Source organism: Serinus canaria, chromosome 5, assembly GCF_022539315.1.
Source record: "Serinus canaria isolate serCan28SL12 chromosome 5, serCan2020, whole genome shotgun sequence".
Taxonomy (NCBI): Eukaryota; Metazoa; Chordata; class Aves; order Passeriformes; family Fringillidae; genus Serinus; species Serinus canaria.
The window spans coordinates 25194558-25213443 of record NC_066319.1 but is presented as its reverse complement, the minus strand read 5'-3'; the positions used below and the strand labels follow the sequence as shown (position 1 = coordinate 25213443).

General features: G+C 38.1%; 1 protein-coding gene across 1 annotated transcript in view; it reads left to right on the top strand.

The window, feature by feature from the left end:
• The first annotated feature begins 637 nt into the window (after window positions 1–637).
• The window catches only part of LTK (leukocyte receptor tyrosine kinase), a 68407-nt gene continuing 50158 nt past the window's right edge, over window positions 638–18886 (top strand). Inside the window, exons 1-2 of the mRNA XM_050974849.1 lie at window positions 638–751; window positions 15022–15135. Of these exons, the coding sequence (XP_050830806.1) occupies window positions 649–751; window positions 15022–15135 (217 nt within the window). The 5' untranslated portion in view covers window positions 638–648. The remainder of the gene's footprint in view (window positions 752–15021; window positions 15136–18886) is intronic.

The window sequence follows — 18886 nt, the reverse complement described above, 5'->3', positions numbered from 1 at the left end:
GCCATTAACCTATTTGATTTATTGATCCATATTCTTTGTGATCTGGCTATAGTTAGATTTTAATTTAGAAAATTTAAAGTAGTTTTGGCCTAGTAATATCTTGGTTTGTTCTTAATATTTCCTTAGTAATTGTTAGAGAGAAAAATCTCTGCAGAGTGCATAGATCCATGTTTTGTGTATTATTTGTTCTTTAAAACCCAGAAGCCTTCAGGGGAAAAAATGTAATTTAGTTCTAGTGTTTGAAAGATATGGCTCTCTTTAAATTAAATTCTTTGTTCCCACATATTGCACAATATTTCAAGCAGCAGGGAAGTAATACCCTGTAAGTTACAGTTTGCTCTTTATAAAGTCTGAAATTAACTAATAGCAGGTAATTATTCACAAACTGTCAGTCACTCGTTTCAGTAAATCTCTTAAATACATCAGTTCATATGCATAAACCCCAATCCTTACTGTACTGTGAACTGACTTAGCAGAAATATAATTAGCTAAAGAAAATTGCATCTAAAATCCCAGCATTTAGTTTCACTGAAATATCATAATGATGCTCTAAATGAATCATCAAATTCACTTATTTGGAGACCTGGTTGGAGGTCAAAAGCTTTTATATTTAACAGGCTTCTTCAGTGAAAGTCAGTTAATCCTGAGATGGGTGTGAGTGAAAGCAGTGTGCAGAGGAGCCAGAAGAGAAAGAGAAAGCTACAAAAATGTCATCCGTTGGTGGGAATTGAGACTGGATTTCAGTGGAGAGGTAAAAGGCTCCTACAGATGAGGGCTGGCTCTGTAAGAAGTGGGAATGTGTTCTGGGTCTAGGAGGGCACTTTGACTGTCTATTACTTGGGAATATGCAGAACATTGCAAAGTGTAGCTGTGTCACTAATGCTGAAGCAACCTTACAGCCCGATTTCTTCATGGCTTTGTCTGGTTTGGTGTTCGTGCCAGACTACATGGACTTATGTAATGGTGCTGTAGCCTGCCAAGGCAAGGAGTCCTCAAGTGTGTGACTTACTGGCAGCAGGTTTACTTGAACAGCCAAGCCTGCTGCAAAAAAAACAGAGGACTACAGGACCCACTGAGTCCCTTGTGTTACAAAGTACAAAGCGCCACAGATCCAGGCGGCCCTGTCATGAGAATTTAGATGAGAAAGGACCACAAAACATTCAGCCTATGCCAGGAGTGCTGGAAATGCAAAAAAAAAAAAAAAAAAAAAAAAAAAAAAAAAGCAAGAGCTGGCTGAGATGCTAAACTCAAATCTGAGGCAATGGGGCAGAGCTGCCTGATGGGTTTTCTGACCCAGGCCAAGTGTCAGAGCCAAAGATTAAATCTGATTTCATTTTCATGTGTCAATTGCAGCATTCCACCTGAAAAAAGATAGTTGCTTCATTAAATAGTGATTTGAATTGTGTCATAAAAACTGCTGTAGTATTGCAGCAGTGTCAAATTAGGTAACAGGACGTGCTCTGATTGTGGGAGTAAGAAAAAGTAATTATAATAATATGAGTTCTTTTCTCTAGCTTGATTTTTCTAGACATCTGAAAACAATTTTAGGCAGCTTAAGTAAGAGTATCCCACAAGCTAAGATTCTTCCTGTTTAATGGAATATATTGAAAGGAGATTTCTTTGCTTAATTTCTAAAATGCTTGTTTAAAACTTCTCAAGCAAATTGTTCTAATATACCAGTCCTACCAGGAAGGAAACTAACTGTGCAGCATGCCTGCTGCCTTGGTTTCTAAGATAATAAAGAAATTAGGGTCATCCTTCTTTGTTTCTCTGTAACTCAGTTATTAGACTGATTTCTGAAGAAAGAGCAGGCTTAGGATCTAATACTAATAGCAATATTTTCCATGAATGTCTCTGCTAATGGCATAATACAATGAAAAAGATGAGCTTTTTTTGCTGATCCCCATCCTAGGAGCTGCAAGTTCAACTGGATATTCACTGATCTGCCTCTTTCCTTCCCAGAGTCAATTAGCCATATTATAGGAAATGGCAGAAGCAGCATAGGCAGAAGAACCTTTACTCAGTCTTGGCTTATGTGTTGAATGCAAAAACCATCAAGACAGGTTAGAGAAAATTGATCGCATGAATAAAATTAGCCTCCGCCTAACTACATGTCTTCACTACTTTCTGTTTTGTAAAAAGCAGAAGTCATAGGATCTCACAACTAGCAGTGCAGAAACACACACATAGGCTTATTTAGGTGAGCACACAGATGTGCTCAGTGATACCTCTAGGTGAAGGCTAGGAAATGTGTGAGCTGCAAGTAACTATACATACTCAGAGACTGCCTTCTTGTGTGGAAGCCCACCACAATTACAGTGCAGTGTATTTTTCCCCCATCAATAGGTTTAATAAAGAGTGATGGGTGGGGCTTCTGAGGCAGAATTCTGAGAAAGTCAGTATGGCAAAAAGCAGATGCTGCTGTTCTAAAAAGGCAGAGATCTGTACTGCTTTACACGGTTCCCAAAGTCTAGCAGCTACAGCCTTTGGCTACCTGAAAATGAGAACCTTATGAGTGCTTGCTTGTGAATGAGAACACAGCTTTCCTACCATACAGCAGTCAGTTTTATTAAGTACATTTTGCCACTAACACTCCTGGTATGTTCTAAAATTTCCAGCAGGTACCATGTCTTCTGCTTGGCAAAACAGGATGGCACAGCTTGTAACAGTTGGAGACTATTCACTTTGGGACTCCAGTGATGTATTCTTAAAACAGTGGGCATTACCTGAGGCTCATTGCTCCAGGTTCTTAAAATCAAAACAAAACAACCTCAAACAAACTCAACAACAACAACAACAAACCCACAAAACAAACAAACAAAACCAAAAAAACCCCCAAAAACCAAAAGATAAACATTTTTTTTTTTATATTTGAGCACAATTCAGTTATGTTTCTTCTCTTTTCTCATATGAGTTTATTCTTCTTCTCTCCATGCAACTTTATTTGCAGTGCTGTTTCTTCATTGTTACTTATCTGAAGAATGCGAGGTGTGAGCTGGGAATTTGGCTTTCTCTACATAAGATAGAGCCTGATTCTAATTATCTGTGTTACCTCCATGGAATGTATTATTGATCAGAGGTTCTGCCTATGCCTAGACTGTCAATAATCCATGGAAGAGCTGAGAATGGGATTCAGTTCTTCAGGTCTTAAGGGTTTCTCTTCCCGTCCTGAATTTCATAACAGATGTTTCATACAGCTCTAAGAAACCACAGTCTCATATAGCTTAAAAAGAGGTGGCCAACAGCCAACTTTCAAATAAACAACCTCTGCTCTTTCATTAAAAGAAAACATTAACATAATATTAAATTACATGTCAAATGGTGAAGGTATCTTTCCTTGTGTACAAGATATTATCCTTTGAAGTCACAGAGCCCAGAGTGATTTTCACATGAGGGTGACCAAATAGGAAAGAGGGAAAAAATAAATAAAACAGTGACACTGATTGCTTTTCACATTCCTCTCCTGGTTATAGAAACACATGTGTTTGGATAACAAATTTCTTGTTACCCACATCTTCTTCTTCCCCTGAACTTTAATGCCCTATATTCTTGATTTTTTATCTAGGATGTGTTACATTTCTGGTACGCTTCTCCTTATTGACAAAAAAGGATAACTTTGGAGCTGTACCTTGGTAAAATATTTTGATGTCAGGTATTCTGTCCAAACTCTAGTTGATGCTGCTGGGGGAAAGAATAGGAAGCTTGCCAATGAATCTAGCTGAGATAAAGGAGAAATTTGAATGAAAAGGCTGATGAAAGGCCAATTTTTATCCTGGGGCTAGGTAGCAAGCTTTTAGATAAAAGAGATGACTAACAACTAATCCTACTGACTATGGCTGTTTTTCTTTACTTTCAAACAATGCAAGCGAAACTTCTCACTCGCAACACACCAGTACTTTGTAGAATACAGGAAAGTCAGGAAAGTGACCTGGCAAAGCAGTGTGAGAACCTGCCTCATTCTCCATTTGCACCAATAACTTATTTGAACTTTGGTTTCACACAGTTTCTTGTCGCTTGACCCCTTCCAGCTCAGTTGGGGGTGATTTCTGGGGCTGACAAAAGGTTTTGTTGGCAACTACTGATTGACAGTCTGGATCACCAAGTATCACAATGTATTTAGCATTCTAGATGCTACAAGAAAAATATATCTGGTTGTCCTTGAGTTTATTTTGTCTTTTTTGGTGCTGAATGATCTCTTAAAAATTCTTAACACCTGCTTTTAATCCAAATTGTACAGTTGCTACCCTTTAAAGTTTGCTATTGACTGTGTCTTGGGAATTCTGATATTCACTTCTGCTAACTGGGGAACTGAGTGACATCCTTAGAGAAGACTTGCCGTTCTGGTTTCACAGCATGTTAATATTTTAACTACCTCCCAGTTCATTTTTCTTCAGGGGTAAAGACATGAAGTATAAGCAGTAACAACTGCATTCTCCTTTCTTTTGTGAGTCTGAATTGGTAAGTCATGAATGATACATTGCAATAACTATCATGTCAACATACTTTTTGTTTGTTCAACTAACCTTGGTACATTTGAAATTCTTGTTCAAATTAATTAACTAAAATGAGACCGTAGATTTAACTATAGTAATCAATATGCAGTTTAAAGTGTTTTGCTCTCTTAATAATGTGAAACTTCACTACAGAAAACAAATTATTGGACTAGCTCAGTAATAATAGGTACCATTTCTAAGCAGACCTCTATTTGAATCAGACCAAATACAATCAATAATGTCATGGTTCTAGCATGTCTCTCATTCTACACCCCATGGTCTGTATGTACAGTGGATGGTTTTTTCCTCAAAGGTATTTGTGTTATGTTATGATAAGAGTTTTGAACCTCATTCTTACACTTTCATACTCACATCAGTACTTTAAATCACACATCGTGCTTCTGATACCAGACTACATTTCAGTACTGTCAGGAGGATTGTAGCTGGGAGCTTTTCCTGTTGCAAGATTTTCTGCCTTCCTTACAGATGTTCTTAATGTACCAGCACAACATCAGGTCTAACCATTTAAGTATCATTAGAGAATTGATAGTTTAACAGCATTTTCCAGTCTCCTAGGAAAAAAAATCAAGTATCTGGTAGCTCTGCATCTCCTCCCCATTTATTAACTACTCTGCTCAAGTTGCGTGTGGGTGGGTGGGCTGTTGGCTTCTTTTTTGTTCTAAAGTTGCTTTTGGGGAGGGAAGGAATTTCTTGGGTTTGATTAATTTATTTGTTTAATGTTGAATTGCAATGAGTTATATGTTGGTTTGCTATGAGTTATACTTTTGCTAGGTTTATTTAGATCCTTCATAATCAGTTGTTCCTCCATGGATTGAGATGAACATCATCTCTGGGGCAGTCTCTGGAGTGATTAAATAAAGATGAGTAGAAGCAACTGATTAGCAGGCTGTTTCAATCTTTTGTTTTTCTATAGGGGTGATATAACTCTTTCCCTCTTTGTTTCTGCTCTTCAGCAGTGAGTGGAGTTTAAGTTTTAATGAAACCAGGAGGTGATGTTGTTCCTGATACAAAATGGATGGATTTATCTGCCATATACAAATTAGGTTCTGATCATTCAGTAATCTCCAAACAGATTCATCAGAAGTTGAATGTTTGTAGGAGAAAGGTTTGTAGGTTTTATTGACCAAAAGACCTGGAGAAAGAAATTAGCGTTGGCTGTGCTAGTTTTCCCTGGTCCAGGAGAGCTGATAAGACAACAGCAACCAAGTCCTTGCATCACACTTTTCCTTTGTTTTGCTAAAAGCACCTTCCCTAAGAGCTTGATCCCATAATCTGTGTTATTGCACCCATTGGCTTAGAGCATTAATAGCAGTATGGGAATGGGGACCCTTCTCTTGAGTAGTGTCTGCTCAACCATTCTGTACCTTGAGAGCCTCTGTTCCTGTCTGGGGAGAGTTACCAGACAAAGGAATGTACCAAAAAACAAATCTTCTTTTAATGATATATGGGCAGCTGTCCTGCACTGCTGTGCAAGGGTTAAGTACTCAAAAGGGAATCCTTAGATGATGAAGAGCTGTTGACAGTCATCCTTGTGTCAAAAGTAGATCAAGGAAAAAGAAGTGCAGGAAATGTGCCTTTATGCTTGGATAGCCTCTGTGAGCAAAGCATCCCCTGAGGGATTCTTAAAGCAGTGCATGCATTTCGAGCATTCCTAAGGTTCTTACTAGTAAAGCAAGGATGGAAAGGGACATTAAGTAACCTCAAAGATCAATAGAGCTCAAGGACATATTAAAGTCACTTTTGTTCTCTCTACTTATGTTGTGTGAAATCAAGTAATTGCAAATAATTTTATTTTTACTAAACTTAATTCTGCAGGATCAATTTCATATTCATTATATTAATTGGATCAAGACCTGGATCTGAAAATCATATTTCTTTCACTTTCTTGTTGGCACACAATTCCTTTTTTTCTGTGAAATGTTGCAGTGCTGTTACATGGAAGTTGAAGGGTGGGGAGACAGAGCTCCTGCACACACACAATAAAGTGCAGAGGCATCCTGAATCTGGAAGCTGAGCATCTCCTGAAGGACAAATCTCTAGCAATTAAGTATCCCATTTCTGTCTCACCTATTTTTGCTGGTTGCTCTGGGCAACTTGCAGAAATTTTTTTTTTTTGCATCCTAGCGTACGAGGTTTTTAAAAACTAGATATTCTCTTTCATGGGAAACTGATTTTAGAAATCTTTTTTCATTCTAATGATGATGAAGACTCATGATCTTAACATTTTTCACAAAACAAATTGTTCCAAACTGATGCATTTACTTTATCAAAAGTAGTCATTCAGTACGGCAGTCTGTTTTGAGAGCATTATTTTCCTTTAGCTAGATATATCATTTTACTGTAATATTGTTAACTCTAAACTCAGAGCAGATTACAGAGTGAAGATGACATGTTTCAACCTTAACAAAATGATGTAATATTTTCCACTTGATTATTTGTAAGATAGTAAGTAATTTTCTGTTAAGTAATGGAACTGACATCTTCATAAAAAAACACCATGAGAAAATGGTCACTCAGCATTTTACTGTCATCAGCAGAGAGTGAGGCTTCAGGTAACCTTTTGAGGGATCCCATCCCTTCTGCTTTTGTCTCTGCATCCACAGGCTTCATATCTTCCTTCACCTTCTCTTGTGACTATGCCTGTCACCTCTGCATGTGTCAATTCACACATATCTCCTTTTAAGCTGCAATTGAAAAACCCTGTAAGTGCTGTTCTAAAGGAATAAACCAATTATATTTCTTCCTCTACATTTATGTGCAAGAGTACATCAGTTTGGAAGTGCTGTTCCCTTGGAAGGCAAAATGTATTTCAGTCATGTATTCTTGGTTCTCTGTAGCTGCTTGAAATGCCTCATTAGGAATTGGACACATTCCCATACATTTTATTCATTTCAGAGTAATACATCTAATGTAAGTCAGTCATCTAAGTTGCGTTCCCTCTGGGAGGATGGGTCTTTGGCAATTTGCTGTAAAACAGGTGTCTTAGGGTGCAATTTCTTCTCTCTTTTCTCAAATGACAAAGCCAGATTGAAAGGCTTGAGTCCTTCCTCACTCCCCATCTTGTTGTTCTTCTGATTTTGGCAACAGCCAGTGTGGCCTGATGTAAACAAGACTGAAAATATTGAAAGTTAATCTAAAACATTTAACTGATGAGAAAGGAAAATTTTCCTTAAGAATGAATATTATTTTTATTGCTGAAAAATGAAAAAGTATTTTGAGGTTTGGAAAGGAAAGAAAAGTTCTTGAAGAATCAAACAATTTCACACTTTTATCAAAGAATTTTGCACTTCAATCAAAGAATTTGACACTTTTGATTATTTTCTTTTTGCTTTTCTTCTTTTTCCCTCTTCTGTTTTTGGTCAGTTTTCAAGAACTCAAGAAGATCCATATTCCTTTCAGGGAAAGCACAGTTATGCATCTTTTAAATTAATTTTTTCCCCATTAATGTTTGTGGAGGAGGAAGGGAAGAAAAGGTACTAGATCAGGAGTTTAGGATGTGGAATTTTGCTGTCTCTGACACAGGTGTGCCTTTTACATGATGTCATCCCAGCAATGTCCAACTTTCAGATGCAAGTCTGTAGTCATGGCAATGGAATCTTACCAAGAAGAACAGAAGTTGATTGACAGTGAAGCTGTAGGTCATATGGACAAAACCCTCTTTTTCAGATCTGACATTGATGCAACCTGTGATAGTTGGCAGGATCAAGTGTGTACACAGGTAGCAGGACGGCAGTAGGTGCCTCTTCTACCACTCACCCCAGCCTGAACAGAGGAGAGAAAATAAGTGCAGCAGAATGGATTTTTTCCAAACACTACATCTCAAATGTCCTTGGAAAGCCTTTGTGCTGTTGTGCAGCAGATGATTGACTCTAGGCAGCCTAAAAAGAGCTGAGACACAGTGCAAAACCCAGCCCTCATTACCTGTAGTCGTAATGAGTAATGAACAGTTAGTGTTATAAAAATAGACATATAAGTATTGAGCAGCTTAGCTATAAAAAAAAGAAGTCTTTCCAAGTTAATGTGGCAGTATGTGCACACATAAGTACGTGTATGTGTACAACACACAACCAGCAGGATGAAGTAGATGCTGTATTTTTGGATTTCAAGAAGTGATTTTGGCATCCTATTTCTCAATAGAAATTAAAATAGTAATTCAGATCTATTTCAGGAGGTGTAGATATACACTGAAAACTGAGTAAGAAATCATAATTAGCAAGTTGCTATTCAAAGGCAATCTGCCAAGTTAGGGAAGTATCCAGAGGAGGACCCAGGAATTTCACCTTGCATCCTATTCAATAGGTGAGTTTTGTGAGAAAAATACAGATGGCATGGGCAAAATTTTTCTGGGTGAGGTTCTGTCTAGTAGCTGTAGCACAGGGGTGGAAACCTGCAATGTACTGTGCTTAGTGTTAGACCTTCACAAGTTTTTTGCTTTTGAAGGGAGACACAGTGATTTTGTTAGAAACAAGTATTTGGTGCATGAAGGGATGAGGATGAACTCTACAAAGTGTTGGGGAAAATAAAGAGTGGTTGCACAAAATGATCCAGGAAACAGCACTCTCCAGGGAAGGAACTTTGGTCACTGAGTGACCAAATAAAGAAAGTGAGGAAATGTGAGACAAAGCAGCATTTTGTGTATCTAGGAGCAGCCAGGAAGCAGCTTGCTGTGAGCAGCAGGAGAGGGGACTTTAGGAATTTCGTGCAACCTTAAATGTCTAGTCATTCAGTATGTCTGGAAACTGCAGATGATCTTTGGCAATCCAAGTGAAAATTATAACAGGGACTTACTGGTTGTGAAAATCCCTTTGGATTGATTCACTTACCACCCCTCAAGGAAGATTCTAGGCAGCAGTCAGCCAGTGGGCAAGGAGATGGCATTCTGTCTCTTGGGATTGCAACATCTGAGAAAGTTCTCTGAAGAAAATATCTACCAAGATAGCTACCAAGTATAGTCCATAACAAAAGTGACTGGGTTTAGTTTCACAGAATATAACTAACATGGACAATGCATGTTCTTAGATACCATTCATGTTCTGCATATAAAGCAAGAAGAAAGTTAAAAACAAACCAACCAAATAAAGGTCTTTAAGTATTCTTCTAGTCAGATTAATTGAATAAGACTTGGGTCAATGAAATGCATGTCTGTATTCTCTAGTGAGAAGAGACTGTGCGGTTTGACTGGCCTCCAACTCACTGGAGAGGAAGCAAACTTCCAGACTTGTTAGGACAGACTTCTTCACATACAGTTAAATTAGCAGCCAAGGGAAATGATAGAAAAGCAAGAAATAAAAACACTTGCTTAGCAGAGAGGCAAGGTATTGAGAATAAAATTAAACAAGGCTCCCAAAGAGGAGCTCTCCAACTGCCTGTGACCAATGCAATGAGGCTGGCTAGTAAGCAAGTAGCAGTGAATGCAATTAATAACTTCTAAACCTACAGTGATGATAAACTGGAATTTCTCAGACTAGGAGGAAGAATTCCTGTAATTCAAAGGACAGAAGTAAGTTTGGAACAGTGTTGTATGGCTAAAATGACATTGCCTCTTTCCCCAGCCATTGAACAAAATGATCTTGAAGGTCAATTAATACCTAAAATAAATGTCAATGGGATTGCTGATGATTGCTATACACTGTCAAACCCAGCTAAAGATCTAGATGAGATAATGACTAGCCTGTTGTGTGTAAGGGGAGGGGAAAAAAGTCTTTTTTTCCTTGTGTGTGTATGTGTGTGTGAAGCTGTCGACAAAAGTGGCATATTGGTGGTTTCATTCTGCTAGCATGGGAGCAGATTTGCAGATATTGAATAGATGACAGTATCAGAATGAGAATTCCTCTGTCACTTGTTAGGATAATATCTTGCATCCATTCTCAGCAGATAAAGAATTGGGATAAGAATTGAGTTCAGAGCCAAACCCAGATGTTCAGCAAGTGGAAGTGGTTGTGGCTTGAGTACACTTTCTTGGAAATAGAATAAAAATCCTAAGTCTGATATGTCTTCAGCTGAGATATTAAAATAAAGAGACTTCTGTGTCTAAATTACATCTGAAAGTTGTATATCTTGAAAGTTCCAGAAGAGGTAAATCTCTCAGAATTTAAAACAGTGCCAAAGGAGCTCAGTTGAAAGAAAGTTTGTGGACAGAAAGATTCAGATAATAATTGAGTTGCTTGTTTAAACAGCTAGAAAGCTACAAACATATAGCTGACAGGGGAGGCTATGCTGTTATAAAAATAAGGAAAATACTACATTGCTTGCACTAAAAGGAAGTTGAAAAGTTGAAAGTTTACCTATAGATAAAAAAAGCAAAAGAAATTAAGAAGAAATCAGCAGGAAGTCTAAGGAAATTTTCCAAGGGCATTAGTAACAAAAATATTTCAGCAATTATATGAATCTGTCATAAATGTGTGTGGTAGTTTTCTCAATACGAGAGACAAAAAGAAAAATAATTCAGTAAATATTCATGTTCTAAGATAAAATAAAACAATTGATTTTTCGCTGTCACATAGAAGTTATGCAGTGGCTTTCTGAACAGCCAAAAAATGTTGTGATAAAGCCTGTTATTAAAATGCCTACTTTGTAAAACAACTGGTTGAGACAGCTTGTTGTTCAAGAATTCTTGATCAAGAATTTTGAAAGAAGTAGTTAAGCATCTTTGAAACACATCCATGTGCTGATGTTTTTAGTTAGTGTGTCAGAATACTGAGGAAATTCTTCAGAACTGGAAGAAAGTTAATGCTGCATTAGTATTTTAAAAGGATAAATGGAATAAACTGGATGACAGTAATTGCATCTGCTCTGTTCCTGCAAAGTAGGACTGCCTGGTAATACAAAGATTGCTGCCTTAACATCAGTCTGAGTAAAAATACCAGAATATTATATTTAGGATCAAAGAGCTAGAAAAAAGTGTTTATATTTACTTGTCAATCTAAATGGCTCATTTGAAAAGACATCTTGTTGCAATGTCAGTTTGTGAAATGAGTTTATCAGTGTGACAAAAGTCCTGTAGGACATTCTACCTTCAGTCACATTCTTTAATTGATAACTCCACATGTGTACTTAAGTGAGTGCCTGATGCAAATTGCTGCATCACGTTAAGTATCAACCAGAATTATTGTCAATTAACTCCGCCTATAAGTTTCCTGTAAATGTAAGTTCTGGGTTATGTTCTCTTTAGGAGTTTAGGAATAAGTAAGAAGACAACATTAAAACTGTACTGATGATATGCTGATTAGTTGCAGATCAAGGTAGGAAAAAAAAATGCAGAGTTCAGTGGAACTCAACCATGGAATTAGGCATCTCAAAGGGAACTACAGTGGAGGGTGGGAATACATGTCCTGGAAGGAAATATGACACTTGATGTCATGGAATACAATTAACTACAGTAATTTATTATGGCCAGAATGTCTGATGAGATTGGTGCATGGATTAACAGGGAAATCTCAGGAGAGAGAGAATGGCCATTGTGCATAGCATGATATTAGTGTGCACTGATGTCTGCCTTCCTGCCTTTTTCCCTGAAAAACTGGAGAGGGCTCTAGAAGATCCTGAAGTAGCACCTTGGGAAAATTGTGTTTTGTTGTGTTGCTCCCTTTTGACCATTACCTGCAATCTGTCCAGATAGAGTACAACAAGAGTCATGAAGTAAGCAAGGGACTTGGGGTTGAACCAACTAATGAGCAAAGAATAAGAGAGTTTAATAGCAAGCAGTAGGAGATCCCAGTGATATTTTCAAAGAGCAAGGTTAATAACTTAAGGCTGTAAATGCTCATGAACAAGAGAGACTATTTCTTGAGCTGAAAGTGGAAGTTTCAGGATCATTGAAAAATGCTTTAATATGTAGCAAACAAAGAGTCTTCTTCAGGCTTAGTGTGACGTCCTGACAGAGCTATTAGCCTATATATTAGTTTATCTTCTCAGAAAAACATTGAGTGGCTATTTTGATATTAGATGGAGAATACAACTAGAAAGTGCTCTAAAGGAAATTCCTGTTTAGTCAGAAAGATGCCTTGGCTGATCTAGAATTTATTCCCCATCAGGAGTTCTGTAAGTATTTTCTGTAATTTTCTTTCTTCTACAAGGTAATAGCAGGATGCAGGAGAAAAATCACCCCTGCAGGTATCTTACTGCTTTTTCTTTTTCAGTAAGATAGTGAAAGAAATGGAATTACCTTCTCAGCTCTGGAGGCTTCTTATTTTACTGAAAAAGAGATGGATTGTTGCTGTGCTGTTAAAAGATCCCATCTTTTTCCTGTGGCAGTTGAATATGTTACAGTGTTTCTTCCCGATCACTTATGTTCCTTAATTACAGACTTAGCTTAAAATAATGAATCTCCTTCCTCTCCCTCTTATATTTCTTTTCACTTAAACAATTGACTTTTGCTGATCAAGATAGAGAAATCATGGAGGTGAAAAGTAATAGTCATTATTATTTCTTTCATGCTGAAATTTATGTAATACAAAAATTACATGCAAATATGTGAGAGAGGATATGATATGGGATTATCAGAATCATCTTAGTGATTATGTACACTGATTTTTCAATTCAATGGAATAAGTTGAAAAAATGAGAAAGAGTAAGAGCATAAGCTAGACTAGAGGCTGCTAAGCTGCTACTGTGAGTCTTCTTCTGCTCAGCCATAGCCAGAAATTCTTTGCTCTGATGAAATGAAATGAATTAATGGGGACCTATTCCTGTGGGTGCATTGCCTCTCACTGAGTCTAGGGACTTCTGTCCAAGTATACTTTGTCAGTGAACTTGGCTGTAATGACTGCCCTTCCTTCCTCTCAGATGTCCAGTTAGGTAAGTGGCATCTTCCCAGGACAGGTGAATATGGTTGTTACATGCATTAGAATGAACTCTTGCAGTTTTTTGCCAAATTGAGTAGGGTGTTACCATTGTTTTGTGTCTTATTTGTCTCAACCACCACCAATGGCAATGGAGGTATTTTCCACACTGAGGGAGTAAATTCGTGTTTCGGGTGGCTTAGGGCTCCTTTGCTGGTAATATGCCATAGGATCTTGTGCTTGTTAATAAAAAACAAGAGGAACATCACAAAGGTGTTTCTAGGGGAGGGGGATGGGGCTGTGACTGCATCAAATATTTTGTTTAAGATTTAGTTGTATCAGGAAAAATGTCTCCAGCAGAACTTCTGCTATGACTGTACTATGTTTGTGGGTCCCATGATACTCAGGCTATTTCCAAAGTATACAAGCAGCTTGGAGTGTGTGAGGAGACGAGTGGGTGGAACAGACTTTACAGAAAGCCCTGAGGGAAGTAAATACTGAAGCTGTAGCAGCGCTGAGTGAAGATTGGGAGATAGAAAACTGAGCAATATCTCAAAACACAGAACATAAGCTGGGAGGAGCCGACTTCGGTTCTCAAAAGCCCTTTACATAGCAGAATTTCTTTTAATATAATGAAATAGATTTGTTTGCAATATATAATTGTTTATTAGAATGGATTTTTCATAAGGCTGGCTAAACTTTGCCCACAAAATTCCCATTCTTTTTGAGGATTTCATCCAGTTATTGAAGATACCTTTCTCATTAGGGCAGTGCCTGTGTCTTATGTGCAGTGCAAAATCAACTTTTCCTATTTTAATGTCCCTAAATATTTGGAAACAGGAAAAAAAATATAGTGTTTGACAACTGATCTGTGGAGACTCCAAATCTGCCATCAGTACAGCATGTGTCTGCTGCAGCACAGTGCTGTTCTGTTCTAAAATTTCTCTTCCTTGGAACCCCTTGAATTACTGTCTTTAGTAACATAGTAAAAAATAGAAGGATGCAGGATTTTCATGCTATGAAACATTTCACAGCATTTTACTCACTGTGTGACGCACTGTCGCATATACTAAAATTAAAATTGTTACAGCAATTCAAAGTCAGAGCAGGTATTGCTGAAAACTTATATGCAATAGTGAGTGAAATATATGGACATATGTTCAAGTTTGAGGGGTTTTTCTTTTTATAGATACTGATGCAATTTTTCATAATATTATTGTTCAAATTATCTCTGATGAAAATATCTTAAATGTTTTAAATGACATGTCTGTACATCCTTTTCTCAACTGCAAGTCATGTGAATAAGATTCCTGTCCCCTCTGACATGATTTGACATTTTTATGTTGCTGAACTCATAACCCAAATGGCTGAGGTTTGAAAGCAATTCATTTTGCATCTTGCTGCCTGTGAACACCTTTTGGCAACAAATATGTTTGCTTTTGCCAACTTGTTTATGACTTCTAGAAAAGATAAGGGATAATCTTAGGTACAAACTACTGCATCAGGACTTGTATATTTTCACATGCACAGGTAAAATAAATAAAAGAGCTGTTGTTGGTTTGAATTGTTCTGGAGACATGAGGATGGTACTGCCCCAATGCACTGCAGCGAAGGTGAGAGTGATGTAGCAGGGCTTTGTTATATATATGTTCATGCTTTATATTATGGGAGCAGAGTTTTGTAAAGCAACATCAAACACACCCTTTCCTCTTTTTATTTTGTTATAGCTGTTGTCTTCTGCTCTGGATCACATGAAGAAAACTCTTCTTCACCAAATCCAACTCAGAAGTTCTCCGTGATAAAAAATAGGATGGTTTCTTTGCATCAGCCTTCTACACCAGGTACCACAAATCCTCTTCCTTACATCCTCCTTTTTTCTCCTTCAGAATCTAGGTGTAAGATAGGTGCTGGCAGTTACAAGCACCTCTTACCAGAAAGCTATATCACTGTATTTCCAACTGGAACTAGAGCAATGACTCAGAAAGGCCAGTGTAAACTGAAGGGAATTCCTTATTTCTGCATTAAACAAAAAAAAAAAAAAAAAAAAAAAAAAAAAAAAAAAAAACAAAAAAAAACACCAAAAAAAACCCACCAAACCCAAAATATAGCAAGCAAACCAAACCACAGAGAACCCCAGACAACCCTCCAGAGAAGAAACTTACTGCCTCCCCCCTCAATAAGCCAAAAAAAAAAAAAAAAATCCCCAACACACCAGAAAAAGGGAAAAGAAAGAAAAAGGAAAGAAAAATAAAGCAATTTCCATCAGCACACTGAAATCCATCAGATCTGGTATTGGGAGTTTTTGAAATAAAAGCTAATTATTGGAGCCGCTTTTCCACTACAGTAGAATATTTTTATTTTTTTAAATACTGAATGGAGTTTTTTTCCAAATGGACTTTATTTTCAAGGCATCATGAAAACCAAGTGATCTGTGAGGTTTTTTAACATGTGTTCACTGCCTCTTGTCCTGTCAGTGGACACTACTGAGAATGCCTAGCTTCTACTTTATTCCCTCTCATCAAAGTGTTTGTAGACATTGATAAAATCCCCCTGACCCTACTTTCCTACACACTTAACAATCCCAGCTGTGCCAGCCTCTCCTCTTATGCAAGATGCTCCAGTCCTCTAGTCAGGACCTGTGCTGGACTTTTTCAGTATGTCTCTTGCATTAAGGAGCCCAGAGTTGAGCAAAGAACTCCAGCTGTGGTCTCACCAGTGCTGAATAGACAGGAAGGGTCACCTCTCTTGATCTACTGGCAATGCTCTTCCTGATGCTGCCCAGAAAGCTGCTGGCTGCCTTTGTTGCACGGGTGCATTTCTTGCTCACAGAGAGCTTGCTGCTGACCACGCTCTCCAAGCCCTTCACTTTGGATGCTTTCCAGCCAGTCAGCCCCCAGCACATACTGCTGTACGGGGGTTATACCCTGAGGTGCAGCACTTGGCTTTTCCTTCAAGGGGCTCCTGCAAGCCCAATCCCCAGCCTGTTGAGGCTGCTCTGTGTGGCAGCACAGCCCTGTGGTGCATCAGCTGCTCCTCTCTCTTGTAACCTCTGTGAACTTGCTGAGGGTGCACCCTGTCTCCTTGTTCAGGTTGGTAATGAAGATGCTAAACAATAAAGAAAGGCCTCCGGGTGTCAGAAAAGCCACACATTCCTCCCAGGGGGTAGCAAGGTGGCTAGCCTTGCCAGAGGAATGTTTCTTACAGTAACCTCTTCCAGATGGTGTCTAATTCTTTAAAGTCCTTTCTGACATACCCTGGACTGTCCATGAGCTTTTTTAAATCCATTCTTCTTTGGAGCATTTTTGTAATATATTAAAATATGTTCTCTGTTGATTGTAGTAGTACAGATCTATTTCTCTATTATACTGGTTTTTTTTCTTTTAATTTGTCATGTTCTTCCTTTTTGCTAACTTTCACTTGGGGTTGTCCAAGTTTATAAGCAAAGCTGGATATGAAACACCATGGTGGTGGTAGAGGTTTCAGTTTTCAGTGTTTCTTTCACTGTAACCACAAGTGTACCCATTTCTCTTACTCTGTGATTTGTGCTAAAAACCAGCTTTATGTTCATCCAGCACAATGCAATGTATATAATCTCTTCCCAGAGAAAAGTCTTTTTTCTACTGGATGTCAAAAACTTTTCTGATCAGTTTCAGACTCTTTCAGGTATTCAGATTTCTTCAGCCTCAGGTTGTGGCAGACAGGCAGTATAAAGCCCAGAGAGCTGGGAATTAGATGCTTTTCAAGGGAAAAGTTGTGTTCACCTATCTCAGCCGGGAACTACCTTGTCATGTAAGACATGCTCAAAGGGCTAAGTGTGCATTGGTAGAGTCTGTCCCACTGCAAGCTGAGGTACTGGTAAGGTTTGATGAAATGATTTTGCCGTAAACAATAGTTTCAAGTTACTGTTTTTCAAGTTACTGTCTACTTGAAAAAGGAAATTTTTCTTTCCTGAGCTTTAATGGTCTCTTTCACTGTTATGCTCTTGTGAGAGAAGTTGCTTTCTGGGTTTTACCACCAACTGAAAGAAAATGTCCAATGCAAATATTATTTCTACTAACAATAAGTCTGTAGGTACTGAGTTAATCTGTCAAACCTTCAAATAAATTTGAAACATCTCAGCAGGTTTGGGTCAGGATTCTGCTTTGTCTCACACGTCTATGGAGTTTCTGAGCTATTGAGATCCTTAAAGTTTTTTATTGGATCATCAAACCATAGCCTGGAACTGTGCACAGACATTTTTCCCTAGATCCAACAGAGCCAGGAGAGTGGCTGGAGTCTTCATTCCTGTGTGCTGCTGGTATCTAGCATTGCATACACACACATACACAGTTTGCCAGTTCATCTGCTTGTGGCTTCCATGTAAAAATGATGGGCTGAACACTGCCCAGGCCTTTCCTAAGCTGTATGCATTCCATGAACTGGGCTAAGAAGGTATTTGGATGGTTGGCCCAGGTGTCAGTTTGAGAGAGGCAGCAAACTCCAGTATGAGCAGGCCAGAAAGAGTTGGGGAGTATCCAAAGAAAGGGAGGAGAAGTGTTTGGGTGGGAGACCAGAGTCTATGCCAACCCAAAGTTATGTGCAACTCTGTAACATCTGTGTTTATTTTTCCCCTGCTCACTGGATGTTGTTTTATAAAAATGAAGTTAGAATTAACTTCAATAATTAGGAGAAAGCTAGTCTGCTTTTGTTGTCGCATTCAAAAGATGCTTCCTTTTCTCCTTTGTCTGAAAGTTTAGTTGAAATATAGGCAATCTTCTGGAGCCTCTTATGTTTTTTGGGGTTTTTTTTGGCCATACCTGTGCAGCCACATTTCCTTGTTATATCTCTGACTTTAGTTCTCTCTTTCCTACCTGCCTGTTCTCCTCCACAGGAATAGTACTACAAAAGGGATATCTTTGTGTCATTCATGTTTGCATGGTTTGAATACCCTCCGAACACCAGGTTCCTAAATATGAATGTTTAGTCTCTTAATATTTCTTGGCTTGGGGATGCTCCAGTTATTATTGTAATATTATTATTACTATTGAAAATAAAATATCATGCAAATTAATATCAGCTCTATTCAGCTCCACTCTGTGTGGGAGAGCTTTGTGCAGCTAACATCCCTTCAGGGAGTTTATATTAGATTGATGAGAGAACAGTGAATTACTTCTTGTCTGGTTTATAATATGCTGATTATGAAAAATTCTGGCCAAGATGACCTAGTGTTTTTAGTACTGCAAGAAACTCTGGAGTTTGTTAAAAAGGTATTCTTATCTATCCTGCTAGAGAAAAGTAAACCTGTTTAAAAAAGAAAAAAAAAATTATGTAAAACTTGCATTGCTCATCTATTTTGCCTGAGACCCTGCCATGCTCTTTCTATTGCTAACAGAGGGTTGCCCTTAGAGTATCAGTTCTTTCTTTCTGCCAAAATGCTAACTCCATACAGTTTCAATATCCTTGTTGATATTATTGGTATTATTCTTATTTGGGACTTGGAGTGCTTGTGGTCTAGTTCTTCAACTGATATAAATTCATTGTTGATACCAGTGGGAGGAATGACTTACATTCTGCAAAAATTTCCAGGTTATTTTTTAATTCCTTGATGTTCCT